The sequence below is a fragment of the Parus major genome, chromosome 9 (assembly GCF_001522545.3).
Source record: "Parus major isolate Abel chromosome 9, Parus_major1.1, whole genome shotgun sequence".
Taxonomy (NCBI): domain Eukaryota; kingdom Metazoa; phylum Chordata; class Aves; order Passeriformes; family Paridae; genus Parus; species Parus major.
This window is the reverse complement of record NC_031778.1, coordinates 23380005-23402644: the sequence shown is the minus strand read 5'-3', so window position 1 is coordinate 23402644 and position 22640 is coordinate 23380005. Positions and strand designations below refer to the sequence as shown.

At 41.6% G+C, this 22640-nt stretch overlaps 1 protein-coding gene and 1 non-coding gene across 11 annotated transcripts in view; both read right to left on the bottom strand.

Moving 5' to 3' along the window:
- The window catches only part of KPNA4 (karyopherin subunit alpha 4), a 20780-nt gene extending 3716 nt beyond the window's left edge, over positions 1 to 17064 (bottom strand). For 2 of the 10 annotated variants that reach the window (XR_004498751.1, XR_004498748.1), the window contains exons 1-18: positions 16079 to 16123; positions 15339 to 15428; positions 15222 to 15251; positions 15090 to 15142; positions 14304 to 14399; positions 14118 to 14203; positions 12364 to 12450; positions 11736 to 11905; positions 11579 to 11623; positions 10598 to 10729; positions 10277 to 10405; positions 9032 to 9088; positions 8757 to 8861; positions 8103 to 8174; positions 7364 to 7526; positions 6479 to 6573; positions 4980 to 5499; positions 193 to 1754 (exon numbers count right to left, since the gene is read on the bottom strand). Coding sequence is in view for 5 of the 10 variants with exons in the window: in XM_033516759.1 (XP_033372650.1) it covers positions 5401 to 5499; positions 6479 to 6573; positions 7364 to 7526; positions 8103 to 8174; positions 8757 to 8861; positions 9032 to 9088; positions 10277 to 10405; positions 10598 to 10729; positions 11579 to 11623; positions 11736 to 11905; positions 12364 to 12450; positions 14118 to 14203; positions 14304 to 14399; positions 15090 to 15142; positions 15222 to 15251; positions 15339 to 15428; positions 16079 to 16120 (1551 nt within the window). In the remaining 5 variants the exon portion in view is untranslated. Of the gene's footprint in view, positions 1 to 192; positions 1755 to 4975; positions 5500 to 6478; positions 6574 to 7363; positions 7527 to 8102; positions 8175 to 8756; positions 8862 to 9031; positions 9089 to 10276; positions 10406 to 10597; positions 10730 to 11578; positions 11624 to 11735; positions 11906 to 12363; positions 12451 to 14117; positions 14204 to 14303; positions 14400 to 15089; positions 15143 to 15221; positions 15252 to 15338; positions 15429 to 16078; positions 16124 to 16876 lie in introns of those variants that run through there. The other 8 variants (XR_004498749.1, XR_004498752.1, XR_004498750.1 and 5 more) reach the window with 8 other exon arrangements.
- LOC117244901 lies at positions 9686 to 9962 on the bottom strand. The gene has a single exon (XR_004498828.1).
- Positions 17065 to 22640: the final 5576 nt, after the last annotated feature.

Sequence of the window (22640 nt, the reverse complement as noted above, 5' to 3'; positions counted from 1 at the left end):
CCGCTCGGCTCCGGAGCCCGGCCCGGGGAGCGCCGCTCGGCTCCGGGGCCGCTCTCGCCGCGGCCCTGGAATGGCAATGGGAGGGAGCGGGGGCGGGAGCGGGCGGAGCTGCGGGAGGGAGGGGAGGACGGGCCGGGACCGTCCCTCCCTCGGCCGGAGCGGGGTTTGCGGCGCTGCGGTGGCGGAACTCACCGGGAAGGGACCCTCAGTGCCCGCGGCAGGAAATCGCTGCAGGGCTCGGAGGGGATGGAGGAGCGGGGATGGAGGAGCGGGGATGGTCCCGATCCAGGACAGGATGATGGAGGAGCGGGGATGGTCCCGATCCCGGAGGGGATGGAGGAGCGGGGATGGTTCCCATCCGGAGGGAATGGAGGAGCGGGGATGGTCCCGATCCAGGACAGGATGATGGAGGAGCGGGGATGGTCCCGATCCCGGAGGGGATGGAGGAGCGGGGATGGTCCCGACACGGAGGGGATGGAGGAGCGGGGATGGTCCCGACACGGAGGAGGAGCCGCGTTCAGCCCCGCTCTGCTTCCAGCGCCTCGTTCCTCTCCAGAGCCCGTGAAAAATCCACCCTGCAGGTGGAAAACGGGAGACGCGGATCCTCCACCGCACCTTGTGCCAGCTGCAGACCAAGGAAATTGAAATGATTTCGTCTTTTCTTTGAAGCTCGTTCATCTGCCTGGGCAGCCCAAGACAGCCGAGAGGTTCTTTAGGGTTTTTAGGACGCAGGGAACGGCTCCCACTGCCAGAGGTCAGGACTGGGTGGGATTTTGGGCAGGAATTCCACCCTGGGAGGGTGGGCAGGCCCAGAGCTGCACCCAATGAAGGCTTTTCCCATTTTCCACATTATTCTCCATTAATTTACAGTTCAATGAAGTTACTTTCAGCTGTTACAAAGTGAATTTGAAAGAGAAACAAAACTGACTGAATGTTGTGATGTAAATCATCATGCACCATCACCCAAAACTTACCTGAACACATCTTAAAACGACTGTGTAGAGAATATTATACAAATACCTGGGAAACAACTAGAATTACTTCAAATAATAAAAACCCTCAAGCCCAAATCACAAATTTCCCAACACATCAGGAATATCTCAGGAGGAAAACGACAGGAGCAGAAAATCAGGGAGCTTTTGACATTAATTCACAGCTCTAAGAGTATTGTAGCTGACAGTAAGAAACATGTGGGTTCTCATCTATTTTATGTACTTAAATTAAGAATTCAAGATGAAGCAGCATTTCAAGTGCAAACTGCCATTCCAGGAATTAAACCTGTGATTAAACCCACAATCTGTGTTGCTGATAGGAATCCTGACCCTCATCAAATTACAAAACTTCTGGACAATAATTGACATTTAAAGTTGCCCAAAATTGTTCCTTTTCTAGTAAGATCAGCTTTTAGTGCTTTATATCAATTTAAAATTGAAAGTATTGACATTTTAATGACAACTTAAAGTCTTCCTCAGCTTTGGGGCACACCAATCCAGCAGGATAAATACAGGATTACTAATGGATTAACTAAGGAAAAATGGGAATTATTTGATGGAAATGAAGATTTGCCAGTGATTCCCCTGTGTCCCCCGAGTTCCACTGGAGCAGTAGCTTCAGCTTACCCTGAGTTTGTAAACTTGACACGTTTGCAGCTACTAAGTTTCCTCTCACCAAGATTTGATCCAGATGCAGAATTCCTCTAATTGCTTCCAGCCTCAGGAGCAGCTTTCCTGCCAGGAATTCGGTGACACGCAGAGCTGAGGAAACATTTACAGTTAAAAGTGGTAAAAAGTCTCCCAGTTTTAATCTGAAGACATCCCAAAGTGAGGAATTGTCTCTGCCAGGGTTCCATTTGCTCAGTAGCTGACTGTTCTATGCAGAAATTTGGATTTTTACCAGTCTGTCCCACTCCCAGAGCAGAAATTCCCAATTTACCTGGAATATCTGGGAAGGATGGGATAAAGTCTGCCCAGGGAATGCTGGAAACAGCCAGGGATAATTCCAACTTTTCCCAATAAATCCCTTTCCACTCACCTTATTCTTCTTCCCAGATCCTAAAATTCCAGGCTAGCTGTTTTTTTCCTTAAAAGAAAAAATTCCCACCTGGCACAGCTGATTTGTAGATTTATTTTTGTCCTTTTAATACTTTAAATATTTTTCTATTTGCTCTCCTAAACTCAGATGAAAAGATAATTTCCCACTCCAAAGCAGAGTATATTATATATATATATAAATAGGATATAGATTATAATAGAGGATATTTTAATATAACTAACATATAAATATGGATGCAACATCCAAACTCAGTGATGTTATTCCCAGAAGCAATTCCCAAATTTTTTCTTGTTTTTATCCCAAGATTTCCCAACAAATCCCCCTTTCCCCAACAATGTAATCACTTCAAAAATTCAAATTTTGGACAAAAAAGGCATCACACAAAGCAGCTCCAGGTTTGCTCCTGGAGAGCTCCAGTGGTGCCACCCTGTGGAGGCTGGAAAATTTCACATTTTGGTGAAGAAACAGCGACAGGGGAAGAGAATTTCCCTGTTAAAAATCCACCCAAAAAGGGAAAAAGCTGGGAGAGCAGCAGCCCAAGGGAATTTTCTGGAGTTATGTTATCCAAAAAGTGCCCAAAAGGGCATTTTTTTGGCATTAAATATTTAATTTTGGTGGTATTTTTGTTTCTAGACAACCAGAAGTTACCACAAACACCTGTTCCCTATGGAAAATCCCTCACAAAGGGTGAAAATTGTATTTTACTGGTTAGAATTTTCCTTGGAACCTTGCAGCTTCCAGAAAAAGGATTTCATTTCCCTCCTCCGTGGATTCCATGAAAACAGCCCTGATTTATTTAGTGAATACACAGAGTTAATTCAGTAAAACTGAAGTAAAATTGTTATTTTTAAACATTTTCAGCAAAATAACTCCAGCCTGCAACACACAAACACTTAACAGGTAAAACAACCTCAAAAAAAGCCTTTAAAAATTGATTTTAAAAGTGAAAATGAAAATCTTTAAAATCTAAAATAATTTTTAAAATTTAAAATCACATTTTAAAAGCGATTTCCTTCAAATAATCTCTGTGTTTTAAGATGAAAAACATGAATATTTAATAAAGAAACAGCCAGAGCAGCAGAATTGCAAGTTTTATTGTTTATTTCCCCAAGACAGCCTAGCCTGCACTCTACTTGGATAAATTCACAAGCTAGTTTTCCGCTGCTTCTAGTTTTAAACTTTAAACTCATGTTTCTGATGACAAGGAATGCTGCAAAAATACTCTAGTCCAACAAAGAGTTATGATCACAAAATAATCTTTATCCATTCTACAGTGTTTCAGAATTACCAGCTGATTTGAAAACACAAGGTAGATATAGATGCTAATGGTGGCTAACCTGGGATGTTTTATTATAGCAAACTGTTGTTCATGCAACACTTGTGCTCAAAGGGGAAGGCACAGCATTTCCTACTATGAGCCACCTTATCAAGAGTTCACTTTGTACAAATTTGTAACATCACCTTGAATTTAGTGTGCACCACCTCAAAACTGAGGCATTCCTCCAATTATAAAAACACTTGCATCCTTTTTGTGCAAGTTTTAAAAATACAAAGGTTTTTTTTTTTTATTTTTTTTCTCTCTAAAGTGGCTCAAAATAGATTGTTCATGGCTGCCTACATCTAAGATAAAAAGAGTCTAAAACAATTGGATTAGGCATATTAAAGGTGTTCAAACCATGACTTGATTTGTACATCTATTCACACCTCTTTTTTTCGCTCTTTATTCAGCAGTACATATGCACCAAATTTCATTTTTAGACGTTTCCATATCATTTTCATAGAAAACAAAGTTTGAAAACAAGTAACATTGAAACACAGCACGGTATCCTACCACAACAGAAACATTTTGGTTACAGGACTCAACAAAATCTAAAAATGAACTATGCTGGAGATTACCACATGCAAAGGTCTTCATGTTATCTTTGAAAATGAAAAGGATGAGGTTTTATTACCACATTTTACTGCTTTCTACTATTATGGCAACTTGTGTACTGCAACACAGTCTAGTTTGAAGGGAAATGGATGATTTTTTTTGTTTGTTTGTTTTGTTTTTCCATGCAAAAATCTACAAATTAGTTTTGATGATATGGAAAAGCTTTTCATAACATCAAACATTCATCTGGTGCAAATGCACAGGGAAGCCTTCCTGAAATTCTGACTTTATAAACAACTAAGAAGGTGTAACAGGAAAAAAAATAAAAAATTGAAAAGAATGGAAAGAAAAAGGAAGAGGGGGGGAAAAAAGAATAGGAAACAAAAGAAAGGAAACAAAAGAAAGGAAACAAAAGAAAGGAAACAAAAGAAAGGAAATGAAAGAAAGGAAATGAAAGGAAACAAAAGAAAGGAAACAAAAGAAAGGAAAGGAAAGAAAGGAAAGAAAGGAAACAAAAAAAAGAAACAAAAAAAAAGAAACAAAAAAAAGAAACAAAAAAAAGAAACAAAAAAAAGAAACAAAAAAAAGAAACAAAAAAAGAAACAAAAAAAAAGAAACAAAAAAAAAGAAACAAAAAAAGGAAACAAAAAAAAGGAAACAAAAAAAAGGAGACCAGAAAAAAAAGAGACCAGAAAAAAAAGAGACCAGAAAAAAAAGGAAACCAGAAAAAAAAGGAAACCAGAAAAAAAAGGAAACCAGAAAAAAAAGGAAACCAGAAAAAAAAGGAAACCAGAAAAAAAAGGAAACCAGCAAAAAGGGAAGGAAATAAAAGGAAACCAAACAAAGGAAAAGAAGAGACAAACACAGGCTGCAGGAGTAAAGCAGAGTCTGCTGCTAAACCGGTCTCGGTGTGTCCAGTGTAAGTCAACACTTCTGAAGTCATTGGATGATTTTAGGTTTCTCAGCCCCTGGAGGCCACTCAAGCTCGCACTCAGACACTCCACAAGCACTCTGTGCCCTCGGGCCGGGCCCGTGGCTGCAGACACTCACTCACACGGGGCTGCAGAGCAAGGCCTGGGCTCCTCTCGCTGCTGTGCCGTGGGCGTCCTGCTCGCTGATGCGGACGAGGCTGATGATGAGAGTTCTGCGTTCCCCCCGCTGCTCCGGGAGGTCGGTGTTTCCTTCTCAGGCACTGAAGATCTGTGACCTGTAGCCCTTTATTTTTTTTTCTTTGAACAATCTAAAGAAGCATTCAGTGTGAAGTTTGTCGTTACATTTTGCCACTCATTCTCACTCGCACCCACTCGCCATCTTGACTTCATTTGGGCTTTTCTGTGATTCCAAATGAAATCTTCACATTTACTTCCCCGATTTAATGCAGCAGCGGATCCCATGAGCCAAGATTGATGGATCAAACCCTTTTTTTTTTTTTTTAATTCGGTGCTGCATTGTACCTAAACTTCCAAAACACCACTCTAAAACTGGAACCCTTCTGCTGGTACATTGGCAGATGAATTGAAACCGAATGTTCCGCCTTGGATCGCTTCCGGAACAAGGCTTGGATCTTCATCAATCTGGAACGCAATGGGAACACGGTGAGTGGGGCCACCACAGATCCTCCCTCCACAGGAGCTGGACCATCCCAAAAACCCCACAGCAGCTCTCTCTCCACCTCCAGGCCTCCTGCTCACACTGGGAACATCTGTGGGGCAGGGGGAGCCCTGTCCCTTCACCTCACCCCCAGCACCCCTCCAGCCCTGCCACCTCTCCCCTCACTTAACTAAGAGAGCGCTAAAATGAAGTCATTAAAACCCAAATGTTTTGGCTCCTGTTCACACAATCTTCTCTCCTGGCAGCCCCACAAACTGCCTCAGTTCTTAGGAGAACACCAGCACCCCTAAACACAAACTGAAAATTCCGAGTCCAGCTGTAAATGCCAAAGTTGAGTTGCTAAACAGGACTTGGATCTTATTGTTCACATCAAAGTGAAACTCCAGCACAAAACGATCTTCCAAGTGAAAACAGGCCATGAATGCAGCTGGACTCGAGCATTTCTGGCAGCAGAAACCCTCCCTGCATGGCACAGACTGCCAGGGCTGCACTTTCCCTCTCTGCAATCAACTCCTGGCTTGGAAGTGCACACAAATCAACCCTGCCTCTGATTTCTGTTCCATGTTTGAAATGGAAACAACCTTCCTGATCAGCACATTCCACCTCTGGAATTATTCAGATATTCCAACTACTTTCTTAAGCAGCAGCCTCAGCCCCAGAGTCAGCAGGGAGCTTATCAAATGGGAAATGTCAAGCTGAGAGTTAAGTGAACTATTCCCAGCCTGGGATTTTAATCCCTAGAGATGAGGTTTAAATTAGACATCAGATCTTCTTTAGATGCTTCCTCATGAGCAATGGCAGGAGATGCAGTCGGTTCAAACGAGGGCTCCTTCTTCCCTGAGCCCAGCAAGTGTCCCAGAGCAGCCCTGGGGCTGCTGCTTTTCTCCTGAAGCAAATTTACACCTGAGAACAAGGACACCCTGCAGGGAACTGCACACTCACATCATCTGAAGAGAAGAACTGATCAATGATCTCATAAGCCAGTTTGTAGATGTCTTCATTTTCATGGTTTTGTAGCTGTTCAATTTTCTCCAGGCCTGCAACCAACACACAAGAGATCTCAGAACACCAAACTCAGGCCAAACAACTTCCAACAAAGAGATTAAAAATACATCTGGGAGTAGAATTATGAATAATCTGGTTATGAATGAGATGCTGTTAAACCCACCTGGCATATTTATATATATTTTATACACAGAAATATTTTTGAAGCTCTAACAGGAAGAGTTTTGGCACAAACACCTCTTTTCTCCTCCCAGCCATCATTTATCACTTGATCTTTCTGTCCCCCCTCAAGATTTGGTATTTTAAAAGTTATTCTACTCCATGCTAACAAATCCCAGTTTTTCACCTCTGCCCAAATTTAATATCACTGTTCTCTCATCCCTGAAAAGTTTCAGTCAATTTAAATCACAGCCAACATGGAGAAAGTCTCAAAACCATGAGGAAATTGAAGTTATTATGTGTTTACAACCACTGTATGTAGAATTATTTTTCCAAGTTCACCTGGACATGACTCATGCATGATTAAGTAAAGCACATCACCCCCACATTGACTAATTTGGTTTCTGTTAATTAGACTAATTTGTCTAATATGCAGACTGCTACAAAATTAGCACCTGATGAACTTTACTGCCATTATCCTGCTCCTCCACATTTGATTTGATCATGAACTTAGGAAAAGCTGTGAATATTCACCTGAGAGGCACCAAAAGGGTGCTTTAAAATGGGTTTCCTTAAAATATCTGTGCCAACAATAAACCCAACACAAGCAGGATGCCCAAGCAGCAATCCCTGGAAAAGTTATTAAAATCTTGCTCTTCCTACCTCCACACTCTTCTATAAGATTGGCTATGGTTTCTGCTTCCTCTTCAGCCATTTTTAATATATTACTTAGTCCATCCAGAACCACTTGCACAACTTGTGCATCTTTTACTGTCAGCAAATTGCAAAAGGGAGGAATTACATTTTGTTGAATTAAGTAAGCCACCTGAGGGGGGAAAACCAAGAGTTAGAGCAGGAATGAGGCAGCAGCACAAGCAAACACATCCCAGCAAGTCCAAATCCTCCAAGTCACCCACCCAGCTCAGGGCATTCTGCACTGGCCACTTCAGCAATCTCTTTTTGGAACCTTCAGAGGTAACGTTTGGGTATTAAACTATGAATAGATTTGGGATTTACAACACCCAAGCAGTAAATCCTGTGAATTTTTCTGTGTCAGATAAGGAGTGTCAGCTTCATCTCTGAAGAAGCACCACCCCAACCCTGCCACAAATCCCAAACTCTGGGTTTACAAGAGGCTCGTGTACTTCTACTCATTGGTCACTGTCATTTTAATTATCACATCCTCATGGTTTGGGAAAAAAAGGTAAAAAGAAATGTGGGATGTTTGAGAATCCCATCAGAGCCTGACTGAAGTCAAACCAAAGCCTTGGGGATGCTGCTGATCTCAAGTCACTCCAGAAACAAGGGAAGGTCACTCCCAAATCCCACTGAAGGAACAGAGACATCCATAACCCCAGCACTTCCCAAGACAGGAAATGGAAGTTCTCAAAGCTGGACTCACCTGGTCTTTTCTCCCACTGATTGTTAAGTTGCTTATTGCCCAAGCAGCTTCTTTCTGAGTCCCAAAATCCCCCTGAAAGAGACAGGAAGAGTCATTCCAGGGTTTAGGTCAGGCAGGATTCCCACAAAAGCTGTGTTTGTTACAGTCCCCTCTGCGTGGTGCCACTGTAGCAGTTTGCTGTGAGAGTAACAAATAAATCCTGTCCTGTTTGAATGTGTGCTCATCCCTTCCCTACAACCACGGTCTGCAACTGATCTTCCAGGGGAAGGGAACTCTGCTGCCATCAAAGCAAGCAGGAGCTGCAGCACTGCACTCTGCCAGTCACATCCTCAGGGAGAGCTGTGACCCAGCACTGCTGCACACACTGCAGCTGCTCCAGCACCTCAGGGCTGCCATTACATGGAAAAGCCTCCAGTCTTTTCTCACAGATCAATAAATTGGCAATTAACAGAGCTGGCTGTGACCAAGCTCTGTGTTATTTGTCTTTTCCCTTAAATAATTCCCATCTGCTTTTAGCTGTTCCTTCTTTCTGCCACAACAGATCCTTGGGAGCACAAAGTTGTTTGAGAAGTCACTTTTAAAAAGACACCAACACCCAACAGATGGAAAGGAACGCAGGATTTGAAGCCCCAACACCAATCCTTGGGATCTGACCTTATCTAGAAGATGGATTATCATTGGAACAAGGTTTGCATCTATTACTGCCTGAACTTGCTGCTGGTTTCCTGCAGTGATGTTAGATAGGAACCACACTGCTTCCTGCAAAATGAGAGATCAGCAATTAATTCACAGAAGGATTCCATACCATTTATGTCCACTCTTATTTGTACATCTGCAACTGGCCAACCTTAAACACAACCAAGCACTCAATCAGCTCGACTGTGCAGAGCTGAATTCTTGCTAAGACAAAACCACAGGGACAATCTCACCTTTGGTGACTCCACAAGACTCCTCAGCCTCTCACTGTTACCAGCTTCAACCAAATACTTCAAATTAAAAGGAAAAATTATGTGGAGACAGAAAATGCCAGATGAGCACTTCTGATTGCTTCCAGCAGTGCCAATAAGCAGGTTTGAGCTGATGGCCAAAATGCCTGACAAATCCTGTACTCCAGACAGCACAGTGTCAGTGCAACAGGAGACAGCTCTTCATCCCCTTCCTAAGGGCTCTTCTCAGCTTCAGGAAAATGCAGCACTGTTAATGAACACTTGATTTCTAACAATACTCTGAAGTTGATGACTCTTTATGCTCATTCTGCCCACAAGGCCAGGAGTCTCCTCCCAGGCAAAGCAAGAACAGATCTCTTCCCCAGCAGCCCCTCCCTGAATGAAATCCAGAGCCCTCAGCTCCCTTTTAGAGTGAGAATCTAAACTTTAATCAAGAAGTAACAGTTTTAAATACAATTTTAAGTATATTCAGGGTATCAACCTTTAAAAATCCTACAGCTGATAGATTTTTCCCTTCCTAGAAATTCCCCACCATTCAATTCCCTTCTCAACCTCCCTGAAGGAGAACTTTTTAGCTGAGATTTCTCCCAGCTAAAATAAGCTCCAGCAATGTTCATCCTCCGCTCACTGACTCTCTGAGATCAGATCACAGGATCACAGGTGACCCTGGGAGAGATTTGGGCTGTCTGGGGCTCTCCTGGTGGGCTTTTTTGGGGCTTTAATCACCGGCAGTGTTGCAGAGGGGCCCCAGAGGTGCCCAACACGCCTCAGATGCACTCCTGGCTCAGCACTGCCATCAGTGCCCCCACGAGAGCCCCTCACACCCCACACACAACCCCCAGCCTGCCTTCCCTCCCCTTCTCACACACACTCCATCCAAACACACCCAACCAGCTCCATGTCATCACTTCCAAGAGAGTCAGTTTAATTAAGGTGACATTTCACATATTGACAACTCCAACTTTTAAGTCAACAGCCAGATTTAGAAGAGAAAGCTTTGATTTCCTACAAATATTGACATTCCTGTCAAGCACAAGTCTGCAGCTCCTAAGAGACTTTCCTATGGATATTAATTTCCAGAAAAAAAATATAAAAAATCAGTATTTGCTGAAATTTGCCACAAACTGGTGGAAGGAGTCAATTATTCACATCTTTATGATGCTACACAACATGGAACCCAAGCTCAGCCAAATATAAGAGTCAGGTAAAATCCCTGGTGTTGCTCACCTTATTAATTTTTTCTTTGGGATGTGTCAGAAGTGCTGGGAAATGTGAGAGAGCTTCACAGTTGAGAACCACCTGTGTCTGCTCATCGGTGCCAGTGACGATGTTCCCCACGGCTCTCAGTGCAGCCGTCTGAAAACAAAACATTTCCTTTCAAAACAAAGGTTTTTCAACCAAGATGAGCACAGAGAAGGTTTTATGCAAATGCTGCAGCATGCAGGAAAAAAATATTTGTTAAATTTCAATGTGAGCCATGAAAAGAAAGCTTTGTCTGCAGTAGCACGTTTTGGGGGTCACTGGTTCCAAAATGTGATCCAAACTCACCTGGACTTTGACTTCCTGGTGGCTGAGGAGAGGAACCAAGTGAGGGACAATTCCAGAGTCTATCACCATCTGGATCTGCTCGTTGCCAGCATCCGTGAGATAGGAGAGGGCCCAGACTGTATCTACCAATATCTGACAGGAAAACACAACAGCTCTGGCAACAGCACAGAAACAGCTCCCAAAAAATGAACATTTATAGATAAATTTACAATTAATTGGAATTAATGTGTGTGTGCAGAAAATGTGAGCATTTTAACTGACAGCTTGCAAAAATATTGAGTGTTGTTTCAGCTGACAGCTCTTGACTGGCTCACCAATACAGGCAATTCCCAAAACTCAAATAAACTTAATTTCACCTCCTTGGAGACAAGAAATTAAATCACATAATTGCTATAGGAATAGTAAAGTTAATATAGCCATATTTTCTGCAGAGCATTGTTGCCATTAACTCAGCTACAATTGCTTTAGGAAGCAAAGAATTAATCTTAAATTCTGATTTATAGTCAGACAAAAAGCTGACTTATAATTTCAATAAAGTTTTGCTCATTTACTTCCCTTTTAAGTAACAATTTCATATTTAACACCTCAGAAGTTACATGTACCCCTGATATTTGACAAGTGCAGCAGACACTGATTTTTCTTTCATTCCCACTGATTTTCATTACAAATTTAAGTGCTGGGCAAAAAAAAATCCTCTATTTCTCTGTGAATGAATGCTCACAGAAATAAAAATAAAATGCAGTTTCAGTTGTAAGTGCAGGGAAAGTACATGCAAATAAACAATTGCAAAGACAGAAATACCAGGGGGGGAAAAAAAATCACTATTTAAAAATAACATAGAGATTTAAAAAGAAATAGTTAATAGATATCAAAAGAAGTTTATCCTAATCAAGGGCAACATCACAGATTTTAATTTTATTTTCTATTTCAGCTAAAAAACTACAGCAGAAGCTGCAAGTGGCTTTGGGAGGGGTCACTCACATTTACATCCGTGTGGTGAATTAAAACACAGAGCGCCGGCAGGATCTGAGGGGGGAAAGGAACACCTGAGGGTTATTTCTAAAGCAGATATTTCTAAAGTTCTTTCTTTCCAAACCCCCAGCTGGAATTCAACCCCACTCCAGAGCAATCCCATCACCTCCTGGATGGTTTCCATCGGTGGAGGGGGGTCTTTGTGGCGGCACAGGTTGACCATGACCCAGGTGACGTTCCTGAGGAAGGTGATGGGGATGGAGGGGCTGATGAAGGACAGCAGTGGCTTCACTACTCCAAGACTAATGACATAATCTCTACACTGGGGTCCATCACCTGTGGGAGACAATCAGTGGTGCTTTAACAGGAAACAGCCCAGCACTTCCAGATTTCAACAAAAAGCACCCCAGCATTGCCAGATTTCAATAAAAAGCACCCCACCATTTCCAGATTTGAACAGGAAACACCCCAGCATTGCCAGATTTCAATAAAAAGCACCCCACCATTTCCAGATTTCAACAGGAAACACCCCAGCATTTCCATATTTGAACAAAAAGCACCCCATCATTTCCAGATATGAACAAAAAGCACCCCAGCATTTCCAGATTTCAATAAAAAGCACCCCAGCATTGCCAGATTTCAACAGGAACCAGCCCAGCATTTCCAGATTGATGGTGGTGGCAGACACCACCAGACCACCAAGAGCCCAACATATTCCTGAGGATTCCTTGAGCAAGTTTCCAAACAATAAGCCAACACCCCCAGAGGTTGGTGGTGGCAGGAGGAACACCCACCTATGATATTTCCTAAAGCCCACACTGCTTGCTCACAAACATTTTGATGAGGTGAATGCAGCAGTCTCAGGAAAAGCGGCACAGCATCTGAAAGGTACAGAAAGAACCCAGGGAAATGGTTAAAAAATGCATCTCAAAAGAGCAAATAATTCACAGAATTAACTCTCACATGAGACATTTTTCTCCTGTTAAGAGCTGGTGAAAGCTTCACTAATTTCCCAGGTGATACTAAAATAAAACACTGCAATAATTCTTCCTCTGCTGCATATTCTTACAGAGCCTGCACTCGAGAATATTAAACCTCTGACATTTAATTTGTTTGCAAGTCTCGAGTTTACTGAAGCTTGTCAGGATCCAAATTCAGTTCCATTTATTGAATTTAGAAATTCTCTGCTAAGTTCTGCACCAGACCCAAGTGCAAAGACCAAACTCAGCCATTCAAGTGAAGCAACTCAAGAATAAACAGGAATGGAGTGGGAATTGAGGAGTGGGAATGTAGGAAGAGGGCAGGAAAGGAATCCCCATTTACATAATTGATTCTGATTGATTCTCCCCCAGCACTGAGGTGTTTCTTACATAACAGCTCAGTCTGTAAGGAACCCATTTACTTCATATATTTCAAGAGAAATTTGAAATTTTCAGTTGGATTTTTTCTTCATGTCAACCATGTGTTTGCTAGAGAAACAACAAATCAGCAGGATTCTTATTTCCTGTTAAATAAAGGTATTTACAGTGTCTGTATGCAAGGACAAAAAACATCTCCAGCAAGCAGATTAATAAATTCTTATGGAAAAATTACAAAACAGCATCTTTTTAATTTAAATAAATCGTAATTTCATATGTCACAGCTATTAAATTGACTAAGAGAGTGCAATGCAGACCTACAGAAATCACTGAAACAGTGCTCAATCCATTGATAAATTAGATTTAAAGTGTTCTAGAGCAGGGGTGGGATAGATTATCTATTAATGACATTTCCCAAAGAAAATTCAGGTTGCAACTGGGAAAGGAAGAGGACAGAGAAAAAGGTAAAAGTAGTACCAAAGGTACATCCTATAAAAGTGAAAACCAAATTATATCAAAGCTCACAAGCTCTAAACACTGAGTTTGCAAAAGCAGAAGCAACTGATCCTGCAGCCAATGTAAGTTTTGTGTATTTCTTTCCTTATATTTTAGGAAAAACTCATTTCACGCTATCTTTGATGCTTCAAGAAGCTCTGGTTTGTTCACTCAGTTAAAAACCCTGCCCACTTAGTTTTGATTTAGCGACAGAAGCTCAGCTTCAGGACATGCTTGGAGTCCAGAACAAAGTTTGCTCTGCCTGGCAGCTGAGATTCCAACGACAATTCCTTCCCACGTTTCAGATGTCTCAAAATAGGAAGGACAGGTTTTTTAATTCAACTTGATTTTGGAAGAGTTCAGTGTCAGGTGCATGAATATTCCTCCCTCTTCACAACAGGGACCTTTTCAGAGGGGTTGTTTGGTTTTATTTCAAGTTTTTTCGGGACTTTTAGGGTTGTTTGTTGGTTTTTTTTAAGTTTGAATACTGGAAACCAGCAGATACCAACTCTGCTAAGATATTGTGAGTTTCCAGCTGTTTCAGCATTAGGAAACCCCAGTGGGTTTAAACCCTGAGAAAAGGAAGCCAAAAGCAGGTGTGTGAGGTAAACACCTGGCAGCAGCTCCTTCAGGACACCCTGATCCCAACCAAATCCCAGATGTGGATGGAACCAAATCCACCCTGCAGGACTCACTGGATTGAACTACGGCCTGGGTTTGTTCCGAGGTTCCAGAGGCGATGTTTGTCAAAGCCCACGCAGCTTCAAACTGTAAGGAAGGACTGCAGAGACAGACAAACCACAATAATTATTATTCACATCAGGGACACTTCAGTTAACAGCAAGAATTGGTGCAGTAATTTGAGTTTTGGCAATACTCACTTGTCATCTCTTTCAAGACAGTGCACTAAGATAGGTAATATTCCTGATTTTATTAGGTCATCGATGGGTGGATTGCGGTCGCTGGACAGCAGCTTCCTGTGCAGGGAAATGGAAAAAAAACCCAAATTACAGACAAATCCTGCCTGGAAAGGAGCAGGGAGCTGTTTAATCCAGCTTTCCCTTCAAAAAGGGATCAGTGCTGACACTGGAGCACGTCAGTCAAGGCTTGCTCTGGTTGAGTTTGGGAATACCACGCTGCTCCTGCTGGGAATTCCTTCCCAAGTGTTTCTCTCCTCCTCCCAAAGACCCACAGGATTTGTTTCCTTCTCTTTAAGTTAAAATAATCCCCCAAAGTGAAATTATGGAGCCACTGGAAAAGCAAAGCCATTACATCCATTGGCCATTTCATTCCATGTTTTCTCCCCTTTGGAAGTTTATCATCAGTCAGGAAAATAAAAAAAATCAGAGTTATTCAGTTCCAGCTTCTTCCTTCTCCACCCAGCAAAGGAGACACTCAGCTCTTTCTGCACTTAAAGCCAAAGATTTTACACTGCTTTAAAGAGTGGATTTTACTCTGTGAGAAGCATCAAGTCTGCACCAAATAAATCCAGGTATTTACATCTAAAGAAAATCCACACTGCTTAAAAGGTCTGTGTATTCTGACTTCTTTACAGTTCTTAAAAATCAATTAATACAATTTCAGTTAAGCTAAACAACATTTTCTGACCTTAAGAGCACGATAAAATCAGAATAAAATTGGGATATTTGAGCAAAGTGTGTTCTTACCTTGCTGCCTGCACAGCACTTAACTGAATACCCTGGTTGTCACTTGAAGCATTCTAAAATAAGAAAAATTAGATTTTTCACATATCTGTCATCATGCCATGAAGAATATTCAAACAATTTAATAGTTTTTACCTGTACTATTGCCTCCAAAGAAGTGTTTTGCTAGAAAACAGAGACAAAAAGCAGTCAGAAATTCCAAATGTCTTTTAAGTATGCAAAAAGAAGAAATTATTGTGAGTTAATTCTTACCACTCTGAAGTCCCCATCTATATCAGAATCTTCACAGATATCTTCATGGGGGACATTCCTTCTCTTTAGGAGATGCTCATCTCTTTTGTTCTTAAAGAGAAAAATGATGGGATGCCTTTAAAACTCGTATTTAGAGGAGGGTGGGGGTGTTAAGAAGGGAAGAGAAGTTTCTGCTTCAAACAATCCTAAAAGACACCATCACTGACATTTAAATTTCCCAAAAGATGTTGGAAAGGACTGCACAGAGAATCCCATTTTGGGAACTCTTCCTAAAAAATCCTGCATACAACTGGTGCTGGAAGTTTGATGTGCACATATCCATCAAAATTCCAGTTTATTTCTCATCATTTCTAATAGGACACAGCAATTCCCAGAAGTTTCCTGTTCAGCTCAGAAGAAAAAGAATTCCAGTTGTGATTCCTTTTTTCCAACAATTCCACTTTTACCTTCACACTCTTCCTCACTTGCAAGGGCAGTAACTTTCTGCCTGCAGATGAGCAGGAACAGCTGATTTTCAAAGGAAAATCCAAGATTTATAAAAATCCTTAAAAATCTCTGGAAGTGTAAAAATGATTCCCTTAATTAGGTCACAAATAACCTCCAGGTTTTCAGGACAAAAGTTTTGGAATTTCCATAACTTCAGAACTTTTGTGTATTTAACAAAAACTCTTACCATTGGTAAGAATCATAATATAAAATAGAAGAAGAATAATATAAAATAGAAGAATAATAATTCTCACCTTTCTCAACTCCACAACAACTTCATTTCTTTGTCTTCTCATAGTCTGGAAAGAATCAAGATCAAAAAAACCCATCATAGTCTGAATGTAGAACAATTAAAAAAGTTCTTGTACAACTATTTCAGCTCATGCACTTTAAATAACTTTTACACACATGGTTTAATTTTCATTATAAAAGCAGAGATCCTACAGGAAATGGAAATAACTACAATACTTGTGTTATTATATAGTAAAATGCTCTCCTAAATCTTCATGTTGAGGAAAAAAGGAATAAAACCACGTATTTCAAAGGGCAAAATGGAAAGGAGTTGTGCATAAAACAGTACCAAAAGCATTAAAAAGACCATGGAAATTTATAAACAAGCTCATACTAAGAGACCCTGAGAGCAAAGCTGAATTCTAGAACTATTATTTATAAATTAAAACCTTTGACATTCTAAGATTGATTTTTTTTGTCATTTTCTCTACAGCTGCCATGGACGGTATTCAGGAAAAAAAATCAATGGTAAATATACATAAATTGGTTTATTGCTGCTTGTGCCACTGCAGAGAAAACAGAGAAATAAATCAGTCTGGAGTGATTTTGTTCTACACTTTGAACTCTACAGCAGTGAATGAGAACAGCAAAATTCCAAATAATTCCATTTTTATTGTGAGAAGCCCAGGGAAAGCTGCAAGTCCCCGAGCACAGGACAGAAGGAAAAGGAACCTCCTGAAGAGCAAGGAGATCTGAAGATAAGCATTAAAACCTCACTTTCAAAGTATCATCATTTTTATCAAAAAGAACTTGCAGCCCACCAGATCAAATTTCAGCTGAGCACGACACTGCAGCTCCACAAAAAAATGTGGAAGATAGGAAAAACATGGAAAAGAAGGGATGGTTTCCTGCTGCTCTGGAGGCAGAACTTTGCCTGGTCTGAGGGGAAATCCAACTTCTCCCCAGGGACAGCTTCCTGCTCTGGAAAAGGCAAAGTTCCCAGGAGCAGCTCCAGTTCCTCACAGGGCTCCACATCCCCTGGAATGCCCGAGCCCCCAGGCAGCGGCTGCAGCTCTGCAGAGCAGAGTGAAGGCAGGAATCACTCTGGATATTTCTCCAGCAGCTGATCCACCACTGGAGCCCACCCAGAACTTCCAGGCTGGGAAAGATGCTGCAGCTTTACACCTGACTCTGGTACTCCAGGCTCCTCCTCTCAAATGCTCGCTGGAGTTTCTCCAAACTCTTCTGATCTGGCACATCCAAGATGAAATCAATGTGAGGGAAGCCTCTCATAATCCGATTGCAGAACTGTACCACGCCCCTGATGATCTCACAGGGCTTTTAACACCTTCCCAAAGTACAAGCCAACAAAATCAGCATTCCCACCCAAAAGCTGCCCTGGGACTCTTCCCAAACCCCAGGGATGACATTGCTGGTCACAGCAAAGCTGCTGCTGACATAGGGAGAAGTAAGTGGGATCAAAACAAATATTACAACAACAACAACAACAAAAAAAGCCTCAATGTGTCATTTAGAAGATTCTTTACTTGAAAAATCCTATCTGCAGGTGATCAGACTTTAAAAGATCCTCTGCTGGGACAAGAAGAATGTTCTCCCTCCTGCCACAAGCTGACAGGCCCATGCCTGAATTCCTGCCTTGGAATCACAAAAGCCTTCACATGAAAGACAAGCCACTGGTGAAGTCACGCTTAAGCACAACTTACCAAAACCTGGCTCCACTAAAATCACCCTGTGTAAACAGTTTGTTGACAGAATAGCTACAGGTCAACCTGTCACTGCTCATCCTCTGAGGAAAAGCACAACAAATGAGAACTGAAGTCAGCTCTGCCATGGGATTTCCCGATGGAACAGTCTGGAGAAAGTAAAATGCTGAGCAGAGCCAAGATCAACTCGTGCTGTATTTTGGAGAACAGCTCAAAGGGCAGAGATGAGGGATGGTGGTGCCTTGGCACGTGGGGAGTTATCCCTTCTGTTCTGCGGGAGATCTGAGCTCTGTGAATCAGCTGCAGCTCACACCAACACAGGAAACCACTCTCACCAGCAAGGCTTTAAAGCTGAGTTCAGAATGGCCCTGGGAAGGGCTCCAGTTGAAAAACATGCACCACTCTGGCAGGAATTCACGTGGCTCTTTCAGTCACTGGATCCTGTTTGTCATTTGCTACATCAAAAATCAAATGATCCGATCTATTTCTGTCGGCCTATGATGGCCACCCCTCCATCCTCCTTTTTTCAATTATATTTAGCTTCAGATTTATCATAAGGGCTATTTCTGACCATTAGTCATGACTGAGCCCTTCAGCTTATCATTAAAATCTCATGTTAGTGATGCCTGCAGGATCCTGAGACATTCTGGGGGTTTTCACAGCAACACCAGGAACATTCCAAGCAGTTGGGATCCACCACTCCATCCTAAATACACCAGGAATGGGATGCTGCCCCCTGCTCCTTCCCTGCAGGGATCAGGAACTCAGCCTGCAGTCACTCCTGGGTGGGGTGGGTTGTTTTTTTTCTGTTATAAAATACTCCACTCCATTTATACCCCTCCTACAGGAAGGTCTGACAGCACAGGAGTAACTGTAGAACCTTGGCTGCTCCTCTCATCCCAGGGAATGGTTTCCAAAGGCACATTGTTTCTGCTGGGGAACTGCAAAGTCAACAGTTACTGTAAATAAAAAATGAGTTGGTTGTGCCATCCTTCCTTCCTTCCTTCCTTCCCAGGAAGTTGCTACCAGCATAAGTGTGGTCTGGGATTCCAAACAAAAACAAAAAACACCCCACAGGGAATAGATTTGTGAAAACAGACCATTTTTCCTCAGTTGTATCCAGTGATCCAGGCCTTACTCCATCCATTATTCCCCTCCTATACAAATCCCATCTCAACTCCAAACTGGAGCAATGAAATCTGCTCTCAAGATCACTGATAAAAATGCTTTGGGATCATAAAGCCAAGCCAAGATACCCCCAGAAATCACATCTCAGCAACTCTTCCCCCTTCAGAATGAAAATGGGAGTCTGAGTTCCAGATAAAAAAATAAAAATCAATATGACATTACAAGTGCTACCAGCCCCATTTTTCCTGGAGAAGCTGTGCATGGCAGAGAAAATGCCTTAAACAAATATCTCAGTATCATTTGAGAGTGACAAGATGGATGAGCTTTACCACAGAACTCCAAGTCAGCTTAAAGGAACCTATTTTTATCTCACTGAGTGAAATTCCTGCTCTCCTTCAGTTCTTCCATATTTAATCCCAAGCAGACTAGTTTGTGTGGGATACAAAAAGGGTTGAAAAGCTTCAAAGTACCTGCAATATTTAATATATCTCACACCAGCACCTTTTTTTCCTCCCTTGGAGCTTCCTTGGTGTTCTCAAATTTTAAAGTCCAGTGAATGACGCTGGCAACTCTTAAAATCCTGACATTACTGATCTTCAAGCATCTTGATGCAATGGCTGCTCCAAAATTAGTTTTGAAGTGCTCTGCATCACGGAATTATCAGCATTTCCCTTCATGCATCTCTCAATTGCAGAGCAGAAATCTCTATTTAACACCTCTCTTGTGCTGGCACTGCTCAAGCAATCCTTAATCTCCTGCCCAGAAACACAGGTGAGGAAGGAGAAAAAAGATTGTTCCAGGACTTCCAGAGAAGTAAAATGCAGGAAATATTTTTTATTTCATTTTAAAAAAAAACCCTAAATGTCAGTCAGATTGCAATACTGCAGCAGGCAACAATCACCAAGAGAAAATGAAATGTTGAATCACCAGGTGAAAAAAAATGAAGCAAATAAAACACCCCAAAATTCTGCAAACCTTCCCAAATCAAGATCCCTAAATGCACGACTAAAAAAGGCATTATTTAAACTCAAATTATTCCTAAAACTCTAGCACAGACACAATGAACAATTTGCACTTATCTGGCCTTTGTACAGTAAAGATCTGGTATTTAACTCTGAGATTTGTGGTATTACCATTAAAAAGAAAGGTTGGATGGGTGTCAGCACAGCCATGCCCACAATAACCAGTAAAAAACAGCTTAACCTTTCTCATCCAAGGAGGAAAAAAAAGCCCAAGTAAAACCTGTTCCTCACTGAAGACACAAGATGAAAAAAGTCACCTTACCCTGCTCCCTAATGGATAAGTATTTGCATAATTTAATAGCAGAGTCCAGATAAGCCCTTCTTCAAGTCAGACTTTGGGGTTGGAGGTTAAAGAGAAAAACTCTGGCCACTTCTGCAGTTTTTAAGGCTCCTCTTTGTGTTGAACCAATTCCAGTTTTCCCCCACAGCTCTAAAATCTTGAAGACCCTAAAAAAAAATGTTGCAAGCACCGACCAGAAATCTTCAATTTCCCACAGAGATGCTGCCTCAGCTCCAAATTACCACTCTCCCAGCACCAACTCTCCCACTATTAAAAACTTTATTACACCGTGTATTCCTTTGAGCAGGAGCAGAAATCAGGGAAAGGACAAGGAATTACTGGAGATTTCTGGTCCCAGTGAATCCCTCTATTCCCAGTGTCACCACAGATCTGTCATCTCCAAACACATGGCAGCAATTATTTACAACGTGCCCGTGCAGGAAATGTTTACCCAAGACTTCAGCATATGAAGGAATTTTGTTAAACACCTTATATAAAACAGGTGCATGTGTTGGGATTTGTTTTCTTTTTTCCCCTCTTTTTCCCAGGCCAGAATTTGTATTTTCAGATACATATTGGGGAAAATAAAAAAAAAAATAAATGAAAGTTCAACTTTAACTTAAGTATTCAAAAAGGTGAATAAGGTTTGGTACTTTGAGGGATGAAATGTAGGAAATTCCCCAACTTATGTCAGAAATACAAGAACTTCCTGTGAATATGTAAAAACTGGAAGGCAAGGACAATGTGACAGGAACTGCTGGCACTGTAACTGTCAATGGACTGATCTGAGCACATGGAATTAAGAGAACATTTTTAGGAAGTTGCAATTCACAACATGGCAACCTTCCTTAACCTCTAGAAATCTCTTCATTTGGCATTCACCAAAATTCGGGTGATTTCTTATTTCTCTCAGGGTGAACTGCCATGGAAAATTTGATAACATGACAGTTTTGTAAAAACAACCCAGGGCCAACCAGAATTTCAGCGGAGATAAAAAGGGGGAGGAGTGAAGGAGATAAAGATCAAACGTTGACTTCCTCTGCCAAATAAATACACAACTTTCTGCCCAAACAGCCCTGCAAGTTGGATTTTGGAGGTTTCCTGCCCCAGGAACTTGGCTGAGAGTGGGCAGCAGCAATTCCCTGAGCCTGATGCCCAGGGTGATGTGTAAGCAGTTAATGAGCAGCAAGGACAGCCAGAAGCCTGAGCTATTGTATGAAAAATAGCCCTGCACTGTGGTTATTTTAGGGAGCAGGCGTGTGCTCTAGGATTTGCTGGATAAATGTCACTCTCTAAAATTTAACACGGCCCAGCAGTGGGTTTGGAGTGTGGAAAAAGGTGTTTAAGGGTTGCAGCAAATAATAATAATGATAATAAAATAAAGATTGAAGAGCTTCCCTGCCTTCTGACACACTCACACGTGGTGTTACCTCTGTGTGTCCATCTTGAACCTTCCCTACTTCAGCCCTTTTCCCTTAAAATTCTGCACTGAAACATCTCAATTCCAACCTGTGTCTTCTCATGAATCCCATTTTCCACTGGAATGGCACATTCTGTGTGCATTCCTAAAGATGCCTTCCTAAAATTGTTTATTCAGTGGTCACAAAATTTATATAAAAACAAATTAATATCTAAGGCAAGGCATTACCAACCACCTCAAAATCCTGCTAGCAAACACAGCAATGAATTATTCCCACCCCCAATATTTTTGCCAAAAGTTTAGACATAACTGAATAATCAACTGTTTTATCAATCTAATTGGACAGGCCAAAAATCCAGGTGTTACAGACTTCTGAGAAACTTGGCTGATGTCTTAATTAATGCAGGGACAAATGGTAATTTTTACTTTTGAAACATTGTAATGTCTTCATATAAAAACCTGGAATATTATGAAGAACACAAGGGACACTTAAAGGCTTGTAAAAGACAGCCATAAGAATGCCAAAATTCTTGTCCAGAACCCTGTACAGACAATTTTAAGCTCTGACCAGCACTCCAAGCCGAGTGTTTGAAGGTGAAGATTGATACCTAGTTTTAAAATTTGACAATTTCCTAAGGAAACCCCAAGTTAATTATGTATCCTGCTGTATTTAGGAAGCACCTTCGCAGTTCAAGTAATCGAACCACCAAAAAGTTCACGGGCTCTGTGCTACAAGCCAGAACTGCTTCTCAACTATTTGAACATAAAATAGAAATATTAAAAAAAAAAAAAAAAAGAAAGAGAAAAAAAGTGATTTTTCAAAAGCCAATCTTGCTATGAAGATTAAGGCGTTATTTATTTAATTCGATATCCTGGAGACAAGCAGCAGAACACCCAACTGGGCCCTAATCCTGACTCAGGCTTTTAGGGGCCGCTCAGAGAGATTGTTCCTGCAGGAATTCCGGCCAAGCCTCCCCGAAGCGGGGCCGCTGGGGCAGGCCCGGCCCGAGC